General features: G+C 59.9%; 2 protein-coding genes across 5 annotated transcripts; both read right to left on the bottom strand.

Moving 5' to 3' along the window:
* Nucleotides 1-12,691: 12,691 nt before the first annotated feature.
* Nucleotides 12,692-15,216, bottom strand: LOC142074647 (uncharacterized). The gene is made up of 5 exons (XM_075135396.1): nucleotides 15,206-15,216; nucleotides 13,902-14,446; nucleotides 13,699-13,813; nucleotides 13,390-13,561; nucleotides 12,692-13,192 (listed from the first exon to the last, which is right to left on the bottom strand). Exons 2-5 carry the CDS (start codon nucleotides 14,195-14,197, stop codon nucleotides 12,942-12,944), a joined length of 834 nt encoding a protein of 277 aa, XP_074991497.1. The 5' UTR covers nucleotides 14,198-14,446; nucleotides 15,206-15,216; the 3' UTR covers nucleotides 12,692-12,941.
* A 953-nt stretch (nucleotides 15,217-16,169) lies between these two features.
* Nucleotides 16,170-24,210, bottom strand: SLC61A1 (solute carrier family 61 member 1). 4 transcript variants are annotated; one of them, XM_075135407.1, is made up of 7 exons: nucleotides 24,138-24,210; nucleotides 23,333-23,581; nucleotides 22,092-22,176; nucleotides 21,292-21,526; nucleotides 19,481-20,099; nucleotides 18,681-19,131; nucleotides 16,170-17,750 (listed from the first exon to the last, which is right to left on the bottom strand). In XM_075135407.1, the coding sequence occupies exons 6-7, from the start codon at nucleotides 18,737-18,739 to the stop codon at nucleotides 16,331-16,333; spliced, it is 1,479 nt and encodes a 492-aa protein (XP_074991508.1). In that variant the 5' UTR covers nucleotides 18,740-19,131; nucleotides 19,481-20,099; nucleotides 21,292-21,526; nucleotides 22,092-22,176; nucleotides 23,333-23,581; nucleotides 24,138-24,210; the 3' UTR covers nucleotides 16,170-16,330. The 4 variants fall into 4 exon arrangements, with proteins under 4 accessions (XP_074991508.1, XP_074991509.1, XP_074991507.1 ...); XM_075135408.1 differs by lacking the exons at nucleotides 18,681-19,131; nucleotides 19,481-20,099; nucleotides 21,292-21,526; ... (1 more) ...; nucleotides 23,333-23,581; nucleotides 24,138-24,210 and adding an exon at nucleotides 18,441-18,565 and having other exon boundaries at nucleotides 16,170-16,694; nucleotides 16,779-17,750; XM_075135406.1 differs by lacking the exons at nucleotides 18,681-19,131; nucleotides 19,481-20,099; nucleotides 21,292-21,526; ... (1 more) ...; nucleotides 23,333-23,581; nucleotides 24,138-24,210 and adding an exon at nucleotides 18,441-18,564.
* Nucleotides 24,211-25,517: the final 1,307 nt, after the last annotated feature.

The following is a 25,517-nucleotide window of genomic DNA, read 5'->3' as shown; positions in this document are numbered from 1 at the left end:
CCCGGCAACAAAACCCGCGCCCCGGCAACAAAACCCGCGCCCCGGCAACAAAACCCGCGCCCCGGCAACAAAAGCCAGGCCCGAGGCCCGTTACCCGAGCTCCGAACAGCGGAAGTGGCACCCCGTGAGCAGCAGAACCCGCACCTAGAACCCGCACCTAGAACCCGCACCTAGAACCCGCACCTAGAAAACCAGGAGCCTGCTGTGGGCACACCGGGACCCCCAGCAGCACCGCAAGAAGGCCCAAAAGCACCCCAAGACGCCCAGAAGCATCCTCTGGCCACCCCGACAACCCCAGGAGCACCCGTGAGCACACAGGGACTCCCAGACCATCGAGAACCCCCACAAGCACAAAACCAGCGCCCCGGGAACAAAACCAGCGCCCCGGGAACAAAACCAGCGCCCCGGGAACAAAACCAGCGCCCCGGGAACAAAACCAGCGCCCCGGGAACAAAACCAGCGCCCGGGGAACAAAACCGCGGCCCGCGGGAGAAAACCGGGCCCCGGGGAACAAAACCAGGGCCCCGGGGAACAAAACCAGGGCCCCGGGGAACAAAACCAGGGCCCCGGGGAACAAAACCCGCGGCCCGCGGGAGAAAACCAGCGCCCCGGCAACAAAACCAGCGCCCCGGCAACAAAACCAGCGCCCCGGCAACAAAACCAGCGCCCCGGCAACAAAAGCCAGGCCCGAGGCCTGTTACCCGAGCTCCGAACAGCGGAAGTGGCACCCCGTGAGCAGCAGAACCCGCACCTAGAACCCGCACCTAGAACCCGCACCTAGAAAACCAGGAGCCTGCTGTGGGCACACCGGGACCCCCAGCAGCACCGCAAGAAGGCCCAAAAGCACCCCAAGACGCCCAGAAGCATCCTCTGGCCACCCCGACAACCCCAGGAGCACCCGTGAGCACACAGGGACTCCCAGACCATCCAGAACCCCCACAAGTACAAAACCAGCGCCCCGGCAACAAAACCAGCGCCCCGGCAACAAAACCAGCGCCCCGGCAACAAAACCAGCGCCCCGGCAACAAAACCAGCGCCCCGGCAACAAAACCAGCGCCCCGGCAACAAAACCAGCGCCCCGGGAACAAAACCAGCGCCCCGGGAACAAAACCAGCGCCCCGGGAACAAAACCAGCGCCCCGGGAACAAAACCAGCGCCCCGGGAACAAAACCAGCGCCCCGGGAACAAAACCAGCGCCCCGGGAACAAAACCAGCGCCCCGGGAACAAAACCAGCGCCCCGGGAACAAAACCAGCGCCCCGGGAACAAAACCAGCGCCCCGGGAACAAAACCAGCGCCCCGGGAACAAAACCAGCGCCCCGGGAACAAAACCAGCGCCCCGGGAACAAAACCAGCGCCCCGGGAACAAAACCAGCGCCCCGGGAACAAAACCAGCGCCCCGGGAACAAAACCAGCGCCCCGGGAACAAAACCAGCGCCCCGGGAACAAAACCAGCGCCCCGGGAACAAAACCAGCGCCCCGGGAACAAAACCAGCGCCCCGGGAACAAAACCAGCGCCCCGGGAACAAAACCAGCGCCCCGGGAACAAAACCAGCGCCCCGGGAACAAAACCAGCGCCCCGGGAACAAAACCAGCGCCCCGGGAACAAAACCAGCGCCCCGGGAACAAAACCAGCGCCCCGGGAACAAAACCAGCGCCCCGGGAACAAAACCAGCGCCCCGGGAACAAAACCAGCGCCCCGGGAACAAAACCAGCGCCCCGGGAACAAAACCAGCGCCCCGGGAACAAAACCAGCGCCCCGGGAACAAAACCAGCGCCCCGGGAACAAAACCAGCGCCCCGGGAACAAAACCAGCGCCCCGGGAACAAAACCAGCGCCCCGGGAACAAAACCAGCGCCCCGGGAACAAAACCAGCGCCCCGGGAACAAAACCAGCGCCCCGGGAACAAAACCAGCGCCCCGGGAACAAAACCAGCGCCCCGGGAACAAAACCAGCGCCCCGGGAACAAAACCAGCGCCCCGGGAACAAAACCAGCGCCCCGGGAACAAAACCAGCGCCCCGGGAACAAAACCAGCGCCCCGGGAACAAAACCAGCGCCCCGGGAACAAAACCAGCGCCCCGGGAACAAAACCAGCGCCCCGGGAACAAAACCAGCGCCCCGGGAACAAAACCAGCGCCCCGGGAACAAAACCAGCGCCCCGGGAACAAAACCAGCGCCCCGGGAACAAAACCAGCGCCCCGGGAACAAAACCAGCGCCCCGGGAACAAAACCAGCGCCCCGGGAACAAAACCAGCGCCCCGGGAACAAAACCAGCGCCCCGGGAACAAAACCAGCGCCCCGGGAACAAAACCAGCGCCCCGGGAACAAAACCAGCGCCCCGGGAACAAAACCAGCGCCCCGGGAACAAAACCAGCGCCCCGGGAACAAAACCAGCGCCCCGGGAACAAAACCAGCGCCCCGGGAACAAAACCAGCGCCCCGGGAACAAAACCAGCGCCCCGGGAACAAAACCAGCGCCCCGGGAACAAAACCAGCGCCCCGGGAACAAAACCAGCGCCCCGGGAACAAAACCAGCGCCCCGGGAACAAAACCAGCGCCCCGGGAACAAAACCAGCGCCCCGGGAACAAAACCAGCGCCCCGGGAACAAAACCAGCGCCCCGGGAACAAAACCAGCGCCCCGGGAACAAAACCAGCGCCCCGGGAACAAAACCAGCGCCCCGGGAACAAAACCAGCGCCCCGGGAACAAAACCAGCGCCCCGGGAACAAAACCAGCGCCCCGGGAACAAAACCAGCGCCCCGGGAACAAAACCAGCGCCCCGGGAACAAAACCAGCGCCCCGGGAACAAAACCAGCGCCCCGGGAACAAAACCAGCGCCCCGGGAACAAAACCAGCGCCCCGGGAACAAAACCAGCGCCCCGGGAACAAAACCAGCGCCCCGGGAACAAAACCAGCGCCCCGGGAACAAAACCAGCGCCCCGGGAACAAAACCAGCGCCCCGGGAACAAAACCAGCGCCCCGGGAACAAAACCAGCGCCCCGGGAACAAAACCAGCGCCCCGGGAACAAAACCAGCGCCCCGGGAACAAAACCAGCGCCCCGGGAACAAAACCAGCGCCCCGGGAACAAAACCAGCGCCCCGGGAACAAAACCAGCGCCCCGGGAACAAAACCAGCGCCCCGGGAACAAAACCAGCGCCCCGGGAACAAAACCAGCGCCCCGGGAACAAAACCAGCGCCCCGGGAACAAAACCAGCGCCCCGGGAACAAAACCAGCGCCCCGGGAACAAAACCAGCGCCCCGGGAACAAAACCAGCGCCCCGGGAACAAAACCAGCGCCCCGGGAACAAAACCAGCGCCCCGGGAACAAAACCAGCGCCCCGGGAACAAAACCAGCGCCCCGGGAACAAAACCAGCGCCCCGGGAACAAAACCAGCGCCCCGGGAACAAAACCAGCGCCCCGGGAACAAAACCAGCGCCCCGGGAACAAAACCAGCGCCCCGGGAACAAAACCAGCGCCCCGGGAACAAAACCAGCGCCCCGGGAACAAAACCAGCGCCCCGGGAACAAAACCAGCGCCCCGGGAACAAAACCAGCGCCCCGGGAACAAAACCAGCGCCCCGGGAACAAAACCAGCGCCCCGGGAACAAAACCAGCGCCCCGGGAACAAAACCAGCGCCCCGGGAACAAAACCAGCGCCCCGGGAACAAAACCAGCGCCCCGGGAACAAAACCAGCGCCCCGGGAACAAAACCAGCGCCCCGGGAACAAAACCAGCGCCCCGGGAACAAAACCAGCGCCCCGGGAACAAAACCAGCGCCCCGGGAACAAAACCAGCGCCCCGGGAACAAAACCAGCGCCCCGGGAACAAAACCAGCGCCCCGGGAACAAAACCAGCGCCCCGGGAACAAAACCAGCGCCCCGGGAACAAAACCAGCGCCCCGGGAACAAAACCAGCGCCCCGGGAACAAAACCAGCGCCCCGGGAACAAAACCAGCGCCCCGGGAACAAAACCAGCGCCCCGGGAACAAAACCAGCGCCCCGGGAACAAAACCAGCGCCCCGGGAACAAAACCAGCGCCCCGGGAACAAAACCAGCGCCCCGGGAACAAAACCAGCGCCCCGGGAACAAAACCAGCGCCCCGGGAACAAAACCAGCGCCCCGGGAACAAAACCAGCGCCCCGGGAACAAAACCAGCGCCCCGGGAACAAAACCAGCGCCCCGGGAACAAAACCAGCGCCCCGGGAACAAAACCAGCGCCCCGGGAACAAAACCAGCGCCCCGGGAACAAAACCAGCGCCCCGGGAACAAAACCAGCGCCCCGGGAACAAAACCAGCGCCCCGGGAACAAAACCAGCGCCCCGGGAACAAAACCAGCGCCCCGGGAACAAAACCAGCGCCCCGGGAACAAAACCAGCGCCCCGGGAACAAAACCAGCGCCCCGGGAACAAAACCAGCGCCCCGGGAACAAAACCAGCGCCCCGGGAACAAAACCAGCGCCCCGGGAACAAAACCAGCGCCCCGGGAACAAAACCAGCGCCCCGGGAACAAAACCAGCGCCCCGGGAACAAAACCAGCGCCCCGGGAACAAAACCAGCGCCCCGGGAACAAAACCAGCGCCCCGGGAACAAAACCAGCGCCCCGGGAACAAAACCAGCGCCCCGGGAACAAAACCAGCGCCCCGGGAACAAAACCAGCGCCCCGGGAACAAAACCAGCGCCCCGGGAACAAAACCAGCGCCCCGGGAACAAAACCAGCGCCCCGGGAACAAAACCAGCGCCCCGGGAACAAAACCAGCGCCCCGGGAACAAAACCAGCGCCCCGGGAACAAAACCAGCGCCCCGGGAACAAAACCAGCGCCCCGGGAACAAAACCAGCGCCCCGGGAACAAAACCAGCGCCCCGGGAACAAAACCAGCGCCCCGGGAACAAAACCAGCGCCCCGGGAACAAAACCAGCGCCCCGGGAACAAAACCAGCGCCCCGGGAACAAAACCAGCGCCCCGGGAACAAAACCAGCGCCCCGGGAACAAAACCAGCGCCCCGGGAACAAAACCAGCGCCCCGGGAACAAAACCAGCGCCCCGGGAACAAAACCAGCGCCCCGGGAACAAAACCAGCGCCCCGGGAACAAAACCAGCGCCCCGGGAACAAAACCAGCGCCCCGGGAACAAAACCAGCGCCCCGGGAACAAAACCAGCGCCCCGGGAACAAAACCAGCGCCCCGGGAACAAAACCAGCGCCCCGGGAACAAAACCAGCGCCCCGGGAACAAAACCAGCGCCCCGGGAACAAAACCAGCGCCCCGGGAACAAAACCAGCGCCCCGGGAACAAAACCAGCGCCCCGGGAACAAAACCAGCGCCCCGGGAACAAAACCAGCGCCCCGGGAACAAAACCAGCGCCCCGGGAACAAAACCAGCGCCCCGGGAACAAAACCAGCGCCCCGGGAACAAAACCAGCGCCCCGGGAACAAAACCAGCGCCCCGGGAACAAAACCAGCGCCCCGGGAACAAAACCAGCGCCCCGGGAACAAAACCAGCGCCCCGGGAACAAAACCAGCGCCCCGGGAACAAAACCAGCGCCCCGGGAACAAAACCAGCGCCCCGGGAACAAAACCAGCGCCCCGGGAACAAAACCAGCGCCCCGGGAACAAAACCAGCGCCCCGGGAACAAAACCAGCGCCCCGGGAACAAAACCAGCGCCCCGGGAACAAAACCAGCGCCCCGGGAACAAAACCAGCGCCCCGGGAACAAAACCAGCGCCCCGGGAACAAAACCAGCGCCCCGGGAACAAAACCAGCGCCCCGGGAACAAAACCAGCGCCCCGGGAACAAAACCAGCGCCCCGGGAACAAAACCAGCGCCCCGGGAACAAAACCAGCGCCCCGGGAACAAAACCAGCGCCCCGGGAACAAAACCAGCGCCCCGGGAACAAAACCAGCGCCCCGGGAACAAAACCAGCGCCCCGGGAACAAAACCAGCGCCCCGGGAACAAAACCAGCGCCCCGGGAACAAAACCAGCGCCCCGGGAACAAAACCAGCGCCCCGGGAACAAAACCAGCGCCCCGGGAACAAAACCAGCGCCCCGGGAACAAAACCAGCGCCCCGGGAACAAAACCAGCGCCCCGGGAACAAAACCAGCGCCCCGGGAACAAAACCAGCGCCCCGGGAACAAAACCAGCGCCCCGGGAACAAAACCAGCGCCCCGGGAACAAAACCAGCGCCCCAGCGTCAAAAGCCAGGCCCGAGGCCCGTTACCCGAGCTCCGAACAGCGGAAGTGGCACCCCGTGAGCAGCAGAACCGGCACCTAGAACCGGCACCTAGAACCGGCACCTAGAACCGGCACCTAGAACCGGCACCTAGAACCGGCACCTAGAACCGGCACCTAGAACCGGCACCTAGAACCGGCACCTAGAACCGGCACCTAGAAAACCAGGAGCCTGCTGTGGGCACACCGGGACCCCCAGCAGCACCGCAAGAAGGCCCAGAAGCACCCCAAGACGCCCAGAAGCATCCTCTGGCCACCCCGACAACCCCAGGAGCACCCGTGAGCACACAGGGACTCCCAGACCATCCAGAACCCCCACAAGCACCCCAAGACACCCACGAGCACCCCGTGGGCATCCAGAGACCCCCCGGAGCACAACAAGAACCCCCAGAAGCACCCCAAGACCCTCAGGACCATCCTCTGGGCACCCAGACACCCACGGGACCACCCCAAGAACCCCCGGCAGCACCCCAAAGGCAGCCGGTACAGACCTCAGAGTTCTGCACCATCTATTTGCATGGACCTTAACAGACCTCATGCTTTCCCACAGGAGACTTCTCTCACCTTCAGCCCTCTATCTTGTGATGCGCAGGCCCGGGCCGTTTACTCTGCGTCTCCCGTCACTTTGGGGTTCCTTTAGACTAGCTTTCGAGGATTCCTTTACAAGGGGAGCACACATAGGCTACACAGACTATAAGCAAGGGGAAAAGCAAGCACTTCAGTCACTACAATCATGCCTTACGCTAAGGGGATTTTGCAAAGCCAGTGTCTTACCAACCCGACGACCAGCAGAAAGACGAACCATCCCTACATTCTCGGATCGTCTTGCGCCGCAAACTCAGCCCCAGCAGTCGGTAGGTGCCAGCTTTACGTGGGCGTCCCCACGGAGGCAACGGTGACCTCGCTGTACACCGGCCCACTGTTCTTCGGGAAAATCCCGGTATTTATACATTTGCCAAGGAAACGGGTTTCGACACACGTGGCCAGCGGGTGCCGAAACACGCCTCGATTGGCAACTCTCAACATAGGGAGCCTACGGCGCATGCGCTCGCCGATCGAGCGCGCTGCACGAGCCACAGCCACCCCGTCTATTGGTTCCTAGGCCTTGTTCACGCGACATATTACCATAGTCCAGCATTTACGTATTAACCTATACTCAAGCCAACAGCAAAAGCTAACAAAGCAAGCAAAATTATACCTTGTACTTTATATTTCTTCGTTACGGCACGTCTTCCACGTCCTCCCCTAACATTTTCTCAACCTTCCTTCTCCTTCTGTATTCAGCATTTTCACACAATAGACCATGAACCGTCTGTTTTCTATGCTGACTGCCGTTTTCTTAGCTATCTATTTCTCACCCAGCGTCCAGCCACGGACCAAAAGCCCATCTTTTAACCCTTCCGTATGCGTGTGTATCTCCCGTCAGCTGCGGACAGACTAAAACAGAACAGACCTCATCGATACCCAAATCCAACTGCAAAACCCACCTCAGTAAGGCTCGTGAACACACCTCCCTTTCCCAACCAAAAGGTCCCCTGGTCCCAAAAGTTTAGAAACCCCTTCTCTTCTCCTCAACCGTCAGGGAAGGAACCCCGCTCCTTCCTGACAGCTCCTGCCCTGGATTTGCACCCCTGAACCCCCTGTGTCGCCCGCTCCCCGGGAGCTGCTCTTCCCAGCTATGCCCAGGCTTCCGCGAGCACCTCCTATCTTCCACCTTCCCACACACTCTCACCTCTGCTACAGCCCCACAAAATAAGCAAAGTCCTGACGCTTGTCATCTACGAGGGGCTGGCCGCAAGCTGCATCCGTTCTAGGGACAACATGATACTCTGTGGGCGAACGGGAAAGGCCATGAGCCGTTCCATACGCTGAAAGGTACTATGCCTTATATGTCCCTGCTACTTTCTTGAACAATGCTAGAACTCCGTCTACAGATGCATACAAGATGCTCACCTCAACCCCTGCTAAATACTCTCACCATTGCTCCCATCCAGAGACGATGTCAACAGCTTCTGCAATATACAGCAAGTCTGGTGGAAAAAAAAAACAACAACAAGGTTCCATCTTCAATAAAGTCAGGAATTCCAAAACAATACAATGCACCTGGAATAAAATAAAACCAAAACCATATTATTAACCAAAACCATACATCTTGCCACCTCTGAACACCCAATACAAATTTACTGACCTTGGGGGGAAAAAAAAAAAAGCTGCATACAAGTGTGCTTTCTTCTACACATGCAGCTGAACCTTGACTGGTCCTGAAGCCCTTACCTTAACCAGACCCCTCTGCTTCTCTAAATATCAAAACAAGACTGCCCAAAGAGCTTAGGCAGCTCAAAAGCTGCAGTCAGCTGCAGGAACAGCAGACCACCACCTCCAGAGAAGCCCAGCAGCAGAACGAGCTGCCTGAGGAGAGGCTGTAGCTCATATACCCCAGGCCCCGCCCACCACCCTTCCCACAATCCCCTGGCAAGGGGGAGGAGCGAACCACCAGAAGGGATAAAGGCAGCCAGAGGAGCAGCAGGGAGTTTTCTCACCTGCCTTAAGTTTACAGCATACAAAGCACCAAACAGAGGAAGCCCCCCTTACCGCAAACGACCATGCCTGCTCTTTTACTACAACTGCATCTATTGCATCAGCAATGTGACCAGGTAGGGACTTAGACTTAATTTTTCTGGGGCGTAGATAGAAAAAGATAGATGTCCTACTAAGCTGCACGGGAAGGTAGATCATTCGATGCAATAAAAATATCATTCTTAAAAGTTACGTGCCTTGGTTTCCTCTCAAAAACCCAAAATGCTGTGGGGTTAGACTTCATTTCTAGCAACCCCACGCATGCTACCTAACTTCTAACACAACTCTGTTCCAGATAGGACTGAACGACAAAGCAGAATTAGATCCTGTAAGACTCCCTTCTCAAAGATATCTCTGGGTGCAAAGCAAATTATTTGATGTAAATCACCGACGATTCAGAGACCCCCAGGAGCACCCCAGGACCCCCAGCAACACCCCCTGGACACCTAGAGACCCCCAGGAGCACCCCACGCGCCCCCAGAGATCCCCAGGAGCACCCCAAAGGCACTCAGGAGACACAAGGACTCCCCAAGGCCCTCTAGGAGCACCCCAGGGGAACCCCAAGGATACCCAGAGACACCTAGAACACCGCAAGACCCCCAGGAACATCCCATGGGCACCCAGAGACCCCCAGGAGCAACCAAAGACTCACCCCCAGGAGCACCCCACGGGCACCCAGGAGACACAAGGACTCCCCAAGGCCCTCTAGGAGCACCCCAGGGGAACCCCAAGGGTACCCAGAGACACCTAGAACACCGCAAGACCCCCAGGAACATCCCATGGGCACCCAGAGACCCCCAGGAGCAACCAAAGACTCACCCCCAGGAGCACCCCACGGGCACCCAGGAGACACAAGGACTCCCCAACACCCTCTAGGAGCACCCCAGGGGAACCCCAAGGATACCCAGAGACACCTAGAACACCCCAAGACCCCCAGGAGCACAACAAGAACGCCCAGAAGCACCACAAGTTCTCCCGGAGCATCCTGTGGGCACCCAGAAACCCCCAGGTGCCCCCTAAAATGCCCAGGAGCACTCCAAGACCCCCAGGAGCACTCCAAGGGCACCCAGAAACGCCCATGAGCACCCAGACAGCACCCAGGAGACCCTCAGGAGACCCCAGGGGCAACCCAAGGCTACTCAGAGACACCTAGAACACCCCAAGACTCCCAGCAGCACCCCATGGGCACCCAGACACCCCCAGGAGCACAAGAACTTCCAGCAGCACCCCAAGATCCCCAGGAGCATCCTGTGAGCACCCAGAGAAACCCAAGAGCACCCCAGGACCCCCAGGAACACCCCATGGGCACCTAGAGACTCCCAGGAGCACACCAAGAACCCCCAGAAGCATCCCAAGACCCCCAGGAGCATCCTGTGGGCACTGAGAACCTGAAAGAGCACACCAAGACCCCCAAGAGCACGCTAAGAACACCAGGAGCATCCTGTGGGCACCCAGAGACACCCAGCAGCACCCCAAGAACCCCAGGAGCACCCTAAGAGCATCCAGAGACACCCAGGAGTACCCCGAGAAGCCCAGGAACACCCTGTGAGCACCCCAAGACCCCCAGGAGGAGCCTGTGGGTACCCAGAGACTTCCAGGAGCACCCCAAGAACCCTAGGAGCATCCTGTGGGCACCCAGAGACCCCCAGGAGCACCCCAAGAACCCCAGGAGCACCCTAAGACACCCAGAGACTCCCAGCAGCACCCCAAGACCCTAGGAGGAGCCTGTGGGCACCCAGAGACCCCCAGGAGCACCCCAAGCCCCCCAGGATTCACGTGTAATGCTCAGGCTTTAGCTGAGTACTTTGAGCTGCTGCTTTGTACGGTGTAACAAAGAAAATCGGTGGTAGTCAGAAGAAGATGGGTTCCAACGGGCGGTATGCACGCAAGCGGCGGCGTTAAGCTACACGATCTCCCTGCCGAGCCCTTATGAACCTCCCTCTGTAGCGGTACGCAAAACGGAAAAAGGCTTCCTTCCTTCTGGGCTGTGTAAGCACAGAGAGAGGGAGGGGAGTTCTCAACGTCTCACGTTGAGTTAAAATTACCCGCTATTCGTAAGCGTAGAACCTTTTTTATTTCTCAGACAACCACATTTGGATTAGACAGCCAGCAGCACCAGACACAGACAACCTGAATCTTACCACAGCCAAGTTTATCAAACTCCAAAGACAACTTGACGTGTTCCTTTAGACTTCACCGATTTTTGCCCCTAAATACAGCTTCTGTTTGAGTGAAAAACAGGAAAAAGAGAGATGTAAAGAGAGAACACAGAACAGTTAAAGCAGACAAAGCAGCATTTCTTTATTTAAGTGTAATAAAGACTTTAAACACAGATATCCTTTACAGAGACAGAAGAGCTTTGTCCGCTTCCCTGGCACCAGTGGCTCGAATTAGAATCTGCACCAATTAGCAGATTCTCCACCTTGGGGCACAAAGCAAGGGCATTCACCTGCCAGATCCCGCATCTGGGCAAACAGTTCGTGTGATCTCATTTTTGCCCACACGAGCTGGAGGCCCCGCGGCCGTGGGGGACCGCCGCAAGCTGCGCGCTCCCGACGTGACCCTTGCTGGCGCGCGGAGCCGCTTTTCCGCTCCGGCTCCTTCGTAGGCAGTCCCTTTGTGAGCGACAGAGCTAACGCGTCCTCGGTTCCCTCAAGAATACTGTCAGTCTTTCCCAGAATGTTTTGGCCTCCCCTGGAGACCACGGAATTTCGCAGGTAGCAGCCCCAGACTCCCCCAGGGAATCCACCCGAGGAGTTTTACCCACATTGGAGGCAGGCCCACGCTCCGTACCTTGCTGGGAGTTCTCCAGGGCCGTTGGGAGTGTTTCGACCTTCCCTGGAGAGGGCTGAATTTCCTGGGGAGCAGCCACGGGCTCCTCGGTAGTTATCTGAGGTAGGGCTCAGGTGTCCCCGCATCCCCACGGCAGCCCCCAGCTGCTGGGGTCGCTGCTGCTGCTCCTGGGGGACCCCGGGGTGTCCCAGTGCTCCCCCATACTGGGTGTGGTGGTGTGGCCCCTGCTGCCGGTGTCCCCAGGGCACCTGGGAGGGTCCTGTGTCCCCCAGGGGCTCCCAGTGCCCCCATTGCCCCTCGTGCATCCCAGCACCCCCAGCTCAGCAGGCGGGTGCTGACGGGTGCCCCCCCCGCTGTGCACTTCGGGCGCATCCCCAGGCAGGAGCAGCAGCGGCTGCCGGAGGAGCTTCAGAACCACCTGCAGCGCCCGGACCCCCACCAGCCCCTGCTGAGGAGGCCATCGGCGCCATCTGCCGTGGGACTGCGGGGGGCTGCACCCCCCCTGCCACTGACGGGACCCCCAAAGGCACCCACTGCTGCCCTGCAACCCCCCCCCACCCTGCCCATGGCAGACCCCCAGCGTCCACAGCATCATGAGTACCTGGGGAAACTGAGGCATAGGGAGGGGAGGGACCCAGATGTCTGAGACCCTGAACCCCAAGGTAGGGATGGCACAAGGAGGGGACCCAGGTGTCTGAGACCCCCCCAAACGGGGGTTGGCATGGGGAGGGGACCCAGGCATCCAAGACCCTCAAATCCCAAGGAGGGGATCCGCATGGGGAGGGCACCCAGGACGCCCTCACCCTGCTCTCGGCGGGTGAGCGGGTGGGGGATCCTGGTGTCTCGGGTGGGGACCCCGATGCCGCCGTGTCCCCCCTCAGAGCTGCCAGCTCGCGCTGGGCGCAGGAGAGGGGCCAGCGCAGGCAGAGAGCCGAGAGGCCAGGTCGGGCCAGGCCCTGTTTCCCCAAAGCTGGGGTCTTACAATGCCTGCAGATGCAGAAGCGTTTCAGTGACTTCCCTAGAGGTCTCTTCCAAGAAGGAGAGAGGACAAAACTTGCCACTGATTATGAGGGCCAAATGCAAAAGCATGTATTTTGTTCATTCGTTTGTTTATTATACAGAGAGCCGAGAGGGCCAGGTCGGAGCAGAGGCAGCACCCCCAAGCTCAGGGCCAGGCTGTCCCCGCTCACCGTGACTCACCACCGGGTGGCTTGCAAGTTCCATGGCCAGATTGACGGCCACCAAGCAGAAGGTTTTGGCTTGACACACAGCCTCCAGCCTGCTGAGGAGAGCCACGAGGCTCCGAGCAGGCCAGCACATCAGCCATCGCTTGCCGCTTCAGCGGCAGGCTATCCCCTGCGAGGGAGGACAGGGAGGCGACCGGAGCTGCTCCTCCCGGAGAAGCAGGCACGGAGCTCGACTCTTTCCGGTGGACTGGTTGGGTTTTGGTCCACATGAGCAACCGGCTCACCGTAACCCACAAACTGGACATCGGACGCTGTCGCCTGACAGCCCAGCACGTCGCTGCCCGTCAGCAGGAGGGGGATGCTGCAGAAGAGCTTGTGGGCTTCGGAGAGAGCCGTCTCGGGCATCTTCCACCCTGCACAAGGGCGGTCGTGGGTATCAGCACCAACCAAGACCCTCCCCAGCCCCAGCACTCCCCCAAATTCCCTCTCCTCGCCCCAAATGGGCTGGTTTGGAGAAACCCAGAGGTCAAATGTTTGCACGGAGCTTCGCCCACGGCCCCGTCAGCCTGGCGCTCACCGGGAGAGTTTTAAACATCCCCCAGCAACTCACCTTGCACAAAGACCTGCTGCCGGAGCTCCGGTGAGAGGCGGGCAGGGGCAAGGCTCAGGTGGACGGCCGCCAGCTGAAGGACGTGGGCTCGCAGCAGGTACCAGACCTTCGCGTCTTTTTGTGGAGCCGGGTTCTGGTGCACCTCCAGCAACAGGAGGAGACGCTCTTCCATCTGCAGAGGGAGAAAAAGAGTCACCATTTGTGGTCCAGGGTGCCTCCACGCCTAAGGTCCCTAGCCAGGGCTGCTGCAGTCCCCTCTTGTCCTCTGACACCACTTCTGAGGCAGAAAAGGGTTTTTAGGAGCCCTACCCGGTGGCTGACGCAGCTGGCTGCGGAGCAGGAGGCAGGTTTGCTGCAGCAGCAGGTAGGAATCATCACTGCTCTCGGCCTTCTGCAGGCAGGACTCCGTCTCCTCCAAGAAAAGCTGGAAACCAACGCGCCGGCATGAGGGCTGCGGCCTCGGGGATCGGCCAAGCTCGCCCCGCAGCCCCTTCCCTCCCTGCCAGACTTACCTGGGCGCAGTCAGGGCATTCCAGCTGGAAGAGCAGCTTGGTGACCTGGCACAGGGCGCTGGCCCTGCCCAGGCTGTCCCCGAGTGCGCCGCAGAGGGCTCTGACCAGGAGGCAGCTCTCCACGGCTTGCAAGGTCTGGGGGCAGGAAACCCCCCAATGGTTACACTCAGAGACCACCTCAGAGGGGTTGTGGAGAGCTGCCGGGAGGTGCAGGGAGGCCACAGTTGGCTCGGGGCTGCGCACAGCCGGGATGCCCAGTGTGGCCAGGAGCTGCTTCCACGAGGTGAAGGCATCATCCAGACTTTTGGACAGAGCCGAGGGCACACCACGGGTCTGAGACATTCTGAACTGCAACCTGGAGAGCCTCCCACGAAGGGCCCAAACCCACCAGCACCCTCATTGGTCTCTGCCACCAGGTTGAGGGAGCTGCACTTGTATGGGAAGCGCTCTTCCAGCAGCCTGCCTTTGTAGTGGAGGTCCTTGGGCTCAAGGTCATCCGGGTTCTTCAGCCCTTGAGCTTTGGCTCCCTGGTCCCTCTCCCAGCTCTGCAGCGGGGGAGAAGGCAGCGGCGATGCACGTTAAGAGACACCAGAGGGTTTCCAGTGGGGTCCAGGTGGCTTTTGGTGGACCTGGTGCAGCCCCACTGGGGCTCACAGACCCCCCCAGCCCCACTTTCAGCCCCCCTAGGGCTCATACCCCCGCCAGCCCCATTCCCTGCCCCCCCCTAGGGCACACAGACCCCCCAGCCCCATTCCCTGGCCCCCCCTAGGGCACACAGACCCCCCCAGCCCCATTCCCTGGCCCCCCTAGGGCTCACAGACCCCCCCCAGCCCCGCTCCCCGGCCCCCCTAGGGCTCACAAACCCCCCCAGCCCCGCTCCCCGGCCCCCCCTAGGGCTCACAGACCCCCCCAGCCCCACTCCCCGGCCCCCCTAGGGCACATAGACGCCCCCAGCCCCACTCCCCGGCCCCCCCAGCGCTCACAGACCCCCCCCAGCCCCGCTCCCCGGCCCCCCCAGCGCTCACAGACCCCCCCAGCCCCGCTCCCCGGCCCCCCCAGCGCTCACAGACCCCCCCCAGCCCCACTCCCCGGCCCCCCCAGCGCTCACAGACCCCCCCAGCCCCACTCCCCAGCCCACCTAGGGCTCACAGACCCCCCCCAGCCCCACTCCCCGGCGCCCCCAGCGCTCACAGACCCCCCCCAGCCCCACTCCCCGGCCCCCCCAGCGCTCACAGACCCCCCCTAGCCCCGCTCCCCGGCCCCCCTAGGGCTCACAGGGCCCCCCCGAACCCGCAGCCCCTCACACTCACGCTACGCCGCCACCACCTGCGTGCAGACCCCGCCGCGTGCCCCTTTGAAATAGCCTTCGCAGCCAATCAGCGCGCGGCTCCACCCGGCCGCCCCCGCGGGTCACGCCGGGAGTTGTAGTCCCCGCTCCGGCAGCGCGCATGCGCACGGCGCCCCCTGCAGCGCGGCCGGCCGCGCAACGGTGGCGACCGTGCGGAGGCCCCGGGGCGGTGCGGGGCCGGTGTGCGGGGACCCCCTGCAATGGGTGCGGGTGTGCGGGGACCCCCTGCAATGGGTGCAGGTGTGCAGGGACCCCCTGCAGCAGGTGCAGGTGGGCGGGGACCCCCCTGCGATTAGTGTGGGTGTGTGGGGACCCCCTGCAACGGGTGCAGGTGTGCAGGGACGCCCTGCAATTAGTGCGGGTGTGCAGGGACCCCCCTGAAATTAGTGTGGGTGTGCAGGGACCCCCCTGCAGCGGGTGCAGGTGTGCAGGGACCCCCCTGCAATTAGTGCCCACTTCACCGCGGGAAGGCAGCGCGGTCTCCCCGGAGCCGTGCCTTCTCCAGGCGGAACAGCCCCGAGCCTCCCCCACCGCCCTCCAGCCGTTTTCGTGGCCTCCCGCAGGGACAATCCCAAGGGAACGAGGTCACTTCAGGAGCGAAACCCAGGAAGAGAGGGAGAGACCCCCGACCAGAACAAAGGGGGGTCGGGGGACGGGTGCGGGTATCATTGAGGGGCGCGACCTAGGGTAGGAGTCCCTCTCCGGAGGCACCCAGCTCGAGCTGGCACCCGAGAACGAATCCCGGAGGAATTGGGAACCTTCCCTCAGAACACCTGCGCCACGGGGAGCGGGCGTGCAAGCGCGGCTCCACGCACCGCCGCAGGTTCCAACGCGCAGCTCGCAGGCGCGCAGACCCCCATGCCGGGCAGGGGGGGCGGATCCGGAGGAGGTTCTCCCCAAAACAGTGTGCGGGGGGGATCTGCAGAAACAGCTTTTACTTTGTTTTTTTTTTTTAAAAAAAAAAGAGAGAATACGCCTCCCTGCATGCTTCCGTCCCCACGAGGACGTTTTGGGGGTCACCAGCCACCTGCAGGGTGTCCCTGCGGCCCCCCCGCAGTTGACGCCCAGGGCGGGACCCCCGTCACGGCTCGGGCACGGCGTCAGCGGCGTCAGCCTGCCCCGGCGTCGCGGGCAGGCGGAGCTCGGCGTGGCGGCGGCTGAGGGCGAAGAGGCGGCCGGCGGCCAGCAGCGCCAGCAGGGCGACGGCCGCGCAGGCGCCAAACATGCTCCTGGTGCCCGTCCGACGGTCGCTGTCGTGGAGAACCAGTAAACCCAGACAGGCCAGCAAGTTCAGGGGGAGACGAAACCAGTTCATCACCCCCAGGCGATCCTTCTCCGGCACCACTTTCCGTCGGAGGAAACCCATGGCTGGGAAGTAGAGCCCGCAGGAGAGTTCAATGAGGAGGAAGGCGAGGAAGGACTCGACGGGGCTCTCCTGGCCGGGGCTGGTGGAGAAGGTGAGCATGAAGAGGGAGAAGAAGAGCAGGAGGACGGCGAGGGAGAGGAGGTGGACAGGCTGGAGGTGGTACCTCTTGGAGACGGCCAGGCGGTAGAGCGAGGAGCCCAGCATGCTGGCGGCCATGAAGCCGGAGAAGACGACGCCCAAGGGAGCGCCGTGGGGATCCAGGACGGGGGTCCAGAGGAAGATGAAGATGTAGATGACGCTTTCAAACAGAGCCTGGATGGTGCCCAGGAGAAGGACGCGGCGGTCGGAGAGGAGGCACTTCAAACCGTCGCCGCAGGTTTTGGAGAAAGCTCGTTTCTTCCCGTAGTTTTCATCCCAGTTTTTCACGGCAAAGACCCCTGACAGCACCAGGAAGGGGATGGAGACCATGAACGGGGCCACCGGGCCCAACCCCAACCACTCGGCGAAGAAATCGGCCGCCCCCCCGGCTCCCACGGCGATGACGTTGTTCCAAAAAGCCGCCCGGGAGAAGGTGACAGCGATCCACTCAGTCGGAAAATCGTACCGCTCCACGTGCTCGTGGACATACCACGCCTCGAAGGCGGAGAAGAGCAACGCCGTGGACAACCCCCCTAAAACTCTTCCCGCCACCAGCACCAGATAATCCTGGGAGAGTTTGGCCAAACAACAAATCGAGTAGGTCAAGGAAAAAAGGACACAGGATTTTTTCCGACCCAATCGATCTACCAAAGAGGAGGAAACCAACCCAAAAAGGACGCTGGAGGCAAAGCCACAGACGTAGAGGATGGCGATCTGTCCCTCCAGGAAGCGGTAGTGCTGGTAGAGTTTGTAGAGGTAGGGTCCCTGCAGCCAGTCGGCGGCCAGTGCCGGCAGGTAGACGCGGTAGTAGCCACGCTGGAAGCGGCGGAAGGCCGGGTTGGCGTGGTGGGGGGCAGCGGGGGGCCGGGAGCGGCAGGCGGCCAGCTCCAGCGCCAGGCAGGCGGCCAGGAGGAGGGCACAGGCGGAGTAGGAGGCGAGGAGCATGGCGGAAGGGAGATCATCGGCATCGCCGGGCTCGGGGGGGGCTGCAGAGGTCCTGGGGGGGGGGGCAGGAATCGGGTCAGACAGGCCTCTGGTTCGGACGGGGGCTCCTGGGAGACGGGCTCAACCCAAAAGGTGCCTCTGGCTTCATCAGCCCCCACTGACCCCTGTCACCCTGCTGCCTCAGGCAGCCCCCTCCCCACCAAGCAGCTCCCCCCACCCACCTCAGACACCTCAGATCAACCCCCACGGCTCCTATACATCCCCTATACATCCTCCTGTGCTATCCCCACAGCCCTGCCCTATAGATACCCCCGGCCCTGCCCCATAACTCCCCCCCCGGCAGCACCCCCACGGCACAGTCCCCACAGCCCCCCGCCCCATACGGCCCCACAGCCCCGGGCCCCCCATGCCCCCACAGGCCCCCCATGGTGCCCCCCGCCCCCCTCAAGCCCCCAACGGTGGCCCCCGGCCCCCCCAGACCTCCCACGGTGCCCCCCGGCCCCCCACGGTGCCCCCCACCCACCCACGCCCCCCACAGGCCCCCCACGGTGCCCCCCGGCCCCCCCCGGACCCTCCACGGTGCCCCCCGGCCTCCCCCCCAGACCCTCCACGGTGCCCCCCGGCCCCCCACGGTGCCCCCCAGGCCCCCCACGGTGCCCCCCGCCCACCCACGCCCCCCACAGGCCCCCCACGGTGCCCCCCGGCCCCCCCCAGACCTCCCACGGTGCCCCCCGGGCCCCACCTGCCCCTCAGCGGCGGGGGGGGGTGGCGGCCGCGCGCGCCGGCGCCGCCTCCTCCACGCATCCGCTTCCGCGGGCGGCGTCACCTCGGCCCGCGTCACGTGACAGGGGCGGGCGGGGGCGGTGGCCGACGGGGGAGGGGGCGGGGACGGGGGCGGGCGGGGACGGGGGCCGGTGGCCGCGCGCGGCCCCGCCCCTGGCGGAAAAGGGGGGGCCTCAATAAACAACCCCGAGGGATTTACGTTTTGGTGTAGAAAAGTGCCCAGCGCGCCCTTTGTGACGAGCTGGAACGCGGTGTCATGGCGTCAGAAGCGTTAAAACAGTCGGTGGGTTTGCTTCGGGCAACCGGTCGCCCGACATCTTTTCATTGGAGCGCGTCTTCCTCGGCTACCGGCCACGCGCTGCGAACGCAGGCCGAGCTCCCAACACGCTCCCTCTCAAACCGCGCGCGGCGCTCGTGCTCCCTCCCGTTGGCGTTTTATTTCTGCGCCGCTCGGGTAGTCGGGACGCGCTTCAGCGCGCGACAAGGCCGGTTGTCGCAGGTTTGAGCTAGAACGGACACACGTAATCCCATCGTTTGAGCTGATTGAAACCGTGAAGCCCTTTTGCGCGTGTGTTTACCAACGGAGAGGTATTTGCCGACGGCACAAGTGAACGCCGCGTTTCGTTTGGCCTCGTGATGGAGATTTCTGCCTGGAAGGAAACGCTGCAATTGTTAAACTGCCTCACTGCAACATAACCCGCGCTCTTGTTCAAAGCGTACTCTTTAGGATTGACAGTTTTAGAGAATAAAAGTATTTACCAAAAACATTCCAAACTCTCTTAATAAAGAGAGCATAACGTGGCCGTGTGTATGTCTTTTTTTGGCAAAAATGCTAAAAAGCTTGACACGTTAATCCTCGCGTGCTTTTAAGAACTATTCAGAACATGCTTTTGTAAAAAATACAGGGGTAAGAGGGGAAAATAAGGGAAAAAAAAAAGGGATTTTTAGCGATTGCTTCCCGCATCGGTTACTTAAGACCTCCCCTTCAGCAGAAATTACCTGGCGAGGATAATCTGTGCGCCAGCTCGTTACGAAGATGAGTCTTCGAGCGAAGGAGTCAAACCAGCGCAGAAATCCGCGGAGTGCCCGCGCGCCCGCCGGCGTTCACGCCGCCTCGGGGGTGGCACAGCGAGATTATGGCAACATCTGGAAAAGACTCATTCGGCCCCAAGCTCAGGACTCTGTTCGGCGCAGACAAGGCACCTCCACCTCCTTGACCAAGCCGACAGGAGCGACCTCGCCCCCGAGAAGACCACGAACTTCCACCAAACTGCCGCAGGAGCCCAGAATCCTCCGCCTTATCCGAAATACCGGGGGACAAAGAAAATGTCAATCTGGTGCCACTATGGGCCAAAGCTAAGCTAAAAAGCGTCACCCCGCAAACAACTGCGGGCTGAACCCCACGCCGGTGAGCAAGGAAACGGGCGTTCTCGACGTTACAAAGCAGAACGCGTTTCTAGTCCCCCGACTCACAAGATTTTAGGGGGGTTCGCAGCCAGAGTTAAGCGTTGCAGCGCGGGCCTAGGCCCCTCCTCTCCTCCTTCCCACGGCCGACGCTCGGGATCCGCTCACTGAGCGCCAAAGCAGGAATAAAACGCAAAGATACCACCTCAGCTTCCTATAAACAACACGGACTGATATTAAATGCGCACAAGAATAAGTCCTTAGCGTCCGAAAGCAATAAAACACTTTGAGGAAAATGGGGATTCTTTGGTTTTTAGCTTTTTTTTTTTTTTGACATGTATTCTTTAGCTGATTAGCTACTTGCTGGAAACTTCGTAAGACTTTACCAAACACCTAATGTTACATCTAATACTTTAAGATGTTAGGAAATTATTTTTAGTACCATCCATCTAGAGGAATATCGGCTCGAGGGCAGGAAGGCTCTGCAGAGGGACCTGGACAGGCTGGGTCCATGGGCCGAGGCCAAGGTGTGAGGTTCAGCAAGGCCAAGTGCCGGGTCCTGCACTTGGGCCACCACAACCCCAGGCAACGCTGCAGGCTTGGGGCAGATGGCTGGAAAGTGCCCGGAGGAAAAGGACCTGGGGTGCTGGTCGACAGCGGCTGAACATGAGCCGGCAGTGTGCCCAGGTGGCCAAGAAGGCCAGTGGCATCCTGGCCTGTATCAGAACTGGTGTGGCCAGCAGGAGCAGGGAGGTGATCGTGCCCCTGTGCTGGGCACTGGTGAGGCCGCACCTCGAATCCTGTGTTCAGTTTTGGGCCCCTCACGACAAGAAGGACATGGAGGTGCTGGAGCGTGTCCAGAGGAGGGCAACGAAGCTGGTGAGGGGCCTGGAGCACAAGTCTTATGAGGAGCGGCTGAGGGAACTGGGGTTGTTTAGCCTGGAGAAGAGGAGGCTGAGGGGAGACCTCATCGCGCTCTACAACTACCTGAAAGGAGGTTGTAGCGAGGTGGGTGTTGGTCTCTTCTCCCAAGTAACCAGTGATAGGATGAGAGGAAATGGCCTCAAGTTGCGCCAGGGGAGGTTTAGACTGGACATTAGGAGAAATTTCTTTACTGAAAGAGTGGTTAAACATTGGAACAGGCTGCCCAGGGAAGTGGTGGAGTCCCCATCCCTGGAGGTGTTTAAAAGACGTGTAGATGAGGCGCTTAGGGACATGGTGTAGTGGGCATGGGGGTGTTGGGTTGACGGTTGGACTCGATGATCTTAGAGGTCTTTTCCAGCCTTAATGATTCTATGATTCTAAGATGTTAGGAAATTATTTTTAGTACCATCCACCTAGAGGAATATCAGCTTCCGCAGTACCACGGAAAATTCAAATTTACCTCCAAGCTCTTTTACACTTACTTGCAATGAAAAAAACAGGCCGTGGCAAACCACCGCATCACCACAGGCACTCCCTCAGCTCCGCACAGCACCGGGAACGAGCAGCCGTGCTCCGTGTCGGTGAGCATGCGTTACAGCGTGACAGACCTACTGCTTTCCGCGGTCGCAGCAGGAGACAGGGAACCCGAGTCTCCATCCTCTTCTGCAGCTCGGCAGTTTTCCAAGTTAGTCATTTTGAAGGCCAGAGCTTGAGCTCCTGAGAAATAAAAGCCGGCAGAAGACAGTGACGTGTTTACACCACAGATAAAACTTCTCACACCGAATTCCCAACCACGTTTTCCGGGTGTTAGAACTACCCTGAAAACGGGGAGCCGCGCAATCGATGCGTCACCCGCTCCCGAGTGACGTAACCTAAGCCTTGCCCGAGTGCCCTGTAGATCCGCTGAGGGCTGTCACCCCCTCTAGTTACCACAGCGTGTCAGGACAGCAATAATAACGTTTCTTAAGAAAGGAATCTACGTATCCCAGTGCCCCAGTGTGTTGCCGTAAGCGTAGCATAAGGCATCTTATTATCCTCCCCAGGACTTTCAGGATAGCAGAATGTATTTTTTCAAACCACAATAATAAAAGTGGATTTTTTTTCTCCGTTTGAAGAAAAGGAGATTTATTCATTACCGCTCCTTCCGTTTGATTAGAAGGATATGAAATCACTCTGTAAATAAACACTAAATGTAAAATCTTACAAAGTACTGCCATAGTTTAGCCCTACACAGTATTAGAACCAGTTGTTGGTAGTTTGGAGCTCAGAAAATTCAGAGTACCTGGGAAAGGCAGGAAGAAATCAGCACCAGATTTTCACTATTTTGCACTCCCAGGGTACTTTGATTGCTGTCCACTGGTCAGCACCTAAGAAAAAAATAGTAAGACATAAAATGGATCCTTCCATTTATTAACCAATTACTGCTCGTTAAATTGCTATTAATGAAAGTACACTGGCCATTGATAACGTCTTCTAAAACATTTTAAACAGCAGTAAAACGTGTCACAGAGGAACTCTGGGTAAGCAAAAGCTTCCTATGTGTAGCTGTCAATAATATCATATTCGCTAACTCACAAATTCAACTCTAGGCAAGGAATACTGAAGTTTTCAATATTTAATTAAGATGCTCCTTCTAAAAGCTTAAATGGAACCATCTAATTAAAAAATGCTAATGTGGAGGTATAGCCTTTCCGTGTCAAATGATGTATCTGACTCCTCCTTCTACATCTCTCTGGTTTGGTTTTAGGGGTTTTTTTGAAGACAGACAATACCTTCTCAAGACAAGCTTGCCTGCTATGAATAAAATATTTGAAATGCCACCATGCATGCAAAGTATAACCATTAGGGCATAATTAAATAATATCCGTTAGAAGTGTTTCAATAGCAAGCCGACATAAGCATTTTGCTGCACGTGGACAGTTTTAATGTAACAGGGTTTATTCTTCATCCCAATACAACCGATTAGTTTGTCTTAAGAATGAATTTCATCCGTTTGTTTTCTTTAATGATAAAAGTCATCGGCACTTCAACAGGAATACTGGCTCATACCGCATTATACTTGGCTTTATTTTTGGTACTAGAAAATGAAGCAACTAATGGGAAATTATAGGCAAACACCACTGATTTGGTTCCGGTGTTGGTTATATAAAGCCTCAAACAGCTCCTAAGCAGAGCTCTGTCAATACACTTCAAACCTGATTAACCTCCCTCTCCCAGAAACGCTGCTATTCTACACCAATGCAGAAAAAGTTTAAGCCTGAAAGAGCTTACAATTTATTCCAAAACAAAACCAAATGCATTAGATGGGAGCAGGGGGAAATAAAGTGTATCAGGGAGGGTTTGTGTTCCTACTTGTATTATTTTCATAGTGTTGCCTAGCTTAGGTATCCAGCAACTATAGTATTTCAATTCCTTTACTATTTGCTAAAATAAATTTACAAGTATCTAGAGAAAACTATGTATTTACATACAAAAAGTATGTATTCTCAACTGTTATTCAAGAAAAAACACAATCTAAAGCACCTTTACGTGATGCTGACATTGGGACCGGCAGTTACAGCTCAGAAAGCAATCCTGGAGTCATCACGGGCTCGACGCAGCGACAACCAAAGCCGCCCCCGAAACGCCGGTCCGCATGGGGAAGGATACCGAGACAGACGTGGAAAGCATCACTCAGCCGCTGCCTAAAACCTCACCGCGCCCACAGACGGAACACCGTGTGCGGTTCTCGTCCCTGCATCTCACGGAAGACGCGCTGGAGTACGAGGACGGCTGCAAAGGGAAGGGAGAGCCACCTTCAGAAGGGAGGTGAAAAGGCTGCGCCTCTTGGAGAAGGCTCAGAGGTGACGTGCTCATGGTTTACAAAACCCTAGAAGAGGTGGAGGAATTAGAAGACGAACAAGTGGTTGCCATACCTTGCAACTCAAGAACTAGAGACACCCCTTGAAATCAGTAGATCAGTTTAAACAGGCATAAAAGAAAAACACTTTTTTTTTTTCCCCACAAGAGAGCAGGCAGTGACTTTCAAGACGTTGTCACTACTAAAGCTCACGGAAGCAAACGCTACTAGCACATTCAAAAACAGATCGGCCACATTTGCAGACATCGGACCCATAAAGCGATTCCGAAAGGACGGCTAAATAGGCGCCAACCTTCTCACACACCTACTCTAATGCACCGACTTTGCAAGTTAAGAGGAATCCAAGCTCAAGGAGATCGCCCAAGCTCCTGAGCGCTACTTCGGCTTTGTAACGCTTCGCGTTTACTACCCAGAAGTGAAGAACGGCACCCGCTTACCGCTGCCCTCCCTTCTGCCCATCTCCCTGACCTGAATGTGTCGGAGGCGCTGAGGGCAGAGGTCGCTCCCAGGCTCAGCGTCGGGCTGGCGCTTCTCATCTGCTGACAGAAAGAGATTTAAGCCCACAGACACCTCCAGGATGAGCAGCATCACCCAATCCTACTTATAACAGCTACTGTTTATTCCCAGCTAATTCCAGCGCCTCTGAAAATCCTTGGGGACAGATCCCAAAGGACCTAGGATCTGCTGACCGACAGGTCACTGGCGCAGGAACATAGAAACAAAGCACCAGCAGGTTCCTGCAGAGCCACACCAAGCATCCCTTGTCAAAAAGGAATTTGTTTAGGCGAGACAGCAATACATTACACTTTCAAGAGAGATAATCAAACATTTTCCATTGTATTAAAAATAAGAGATTGTCTTTAAAAGCCCAGGTAGAAGGTTTAGGTACAGCTCACAGATACATGCCTGCAGGGCCGCGGGGGGCTGGGGGGGGCCGGGAGGGGCGGGGGATCGGGGGGGCGGGGGTGGGCCAGGGGGGCGCCGGGGGGGTGCCGGGGGGGCCGGGGGGGGCCTCCCCAGGGTGGGACCCGCCCCACAGGGAGCCAGAGCTACACGGAAACAAATCCCTACAGACCCGCCCCCACCCAGGGACCCGGTGGGCCTGGAGCGTTCCGCAACGCAGCAGGGCCCCGCTGGGTCAGCGGTAAAGCCCGAGAAAAGCTCTGGGAGCTTTTTTTTAATTATTTTTTGTCATTTTTGCGGTTTGTTTCAGACCTTTTTTCGGTAGTTCTGGAGGAGGGCAAGGCACCGCGCGCGAGTGCCGCAGGTCTGAGGGGCACTTCCGGTGCGCGGGAGGACCGCCGGACCATAGAGTGCGAGGTCGGAGGACTGACGGGCACTTCCGGTGCGCTGGAGGACTGCCGGACCATAGAGTGCAACTTTCGGAGGACTGAGGAGCACTCCCGGTGCGCTGGAGGACCGCCGGACCATAGAGTGCGTCTTCGGAGGACTGAGGGGCACGCCCAGTCCGCTGGCGACCGCTGGACCATAGAGTGCGACTTCGGAGGACTGAACGGCACTTCCAGTGTGCTGGAGGACTGCCGGATCATAGAGTGAGATTGCGGAGGACTGAACGGGCACTTCCGGTGCGTGGAGGACCGCCGGCCCATAGAGTGCGGCTTCGGAGGACCGACGGGCACTTCCGGGCGGCAGACAGCACGGTAAGCGCGCGGAGCGGAGCGGCATGGCCGGTCTCGGTGCCGGGCGGGGCGGCCGTCGCTGCGGGGGGGCGGGAGTCTCCGTCCGTCCGTCCGTCCGTCCGTCCGTCGCCGCCGCGGAGCCGCCCCGGGCGGCGGGGATCCCGCCGGAGCTGGTTCTCCCCCCGGCCGCGGCTCTCCAGGCCCGGCC

Source organism: Calonectris borealis, chromosome 39 (genome assembly GCF_964195595.1).
Source record: "Calonectris borealis chromosome 39, bCalBor7.hap1.2, whole genome shotgun sequence".
NCBI classification, from domain to species: Eukaryota; Metazoa; Chordata; class Aves; order Procellariiformes; family Procellariidae; genus Calonectris; species Calonectris borealis.
This window is presented reverse-complemented; position numbering and strand designations above follow the sequence as displayed.

Excerpts from the sequence above, each read along its gene's own strand:
- LOC142074647 (XM_075135396.1), bottom strand. The coding sequence starts at position 14,197 with ATGATGCCTTCACCTCGTGGAAGCAGCTCCTGGCCACACTGGGCATCC. Across the intron at positions 13,814-13,901 it reads AATGCCCTGACTGCGCCCAG|CTTTTCTTGGAGGAGACGGA; the intron begins GTAAGTCTGGCA and ends GTTGGTTTCCAG. Across the intron at positions 13,193-13,389 it reads GCAGCAGGTCTTTGTGCAAG|GGTGGAAGATGCCCGAGACG; the intron begins GTGAGTTGCTGG and ends GCCCTTGTGCAG.
- SLC61A1 (XM_075135406.1), bottom strand. The coding sequence starts at position 18,502 with ATGCGTGGAGGAGGCGGCGCCGGCGCGCGCGGCCGCCACCCCCCCCCG. Across the intron at positions 17,751-18,440 it reads CCCCCGCCGCTGAGGGGCAG|GACCTCTGCAGCCCCCCCCG; the intron begins GTGGGGCCCGGG and ends CCCCCCCCCCAG.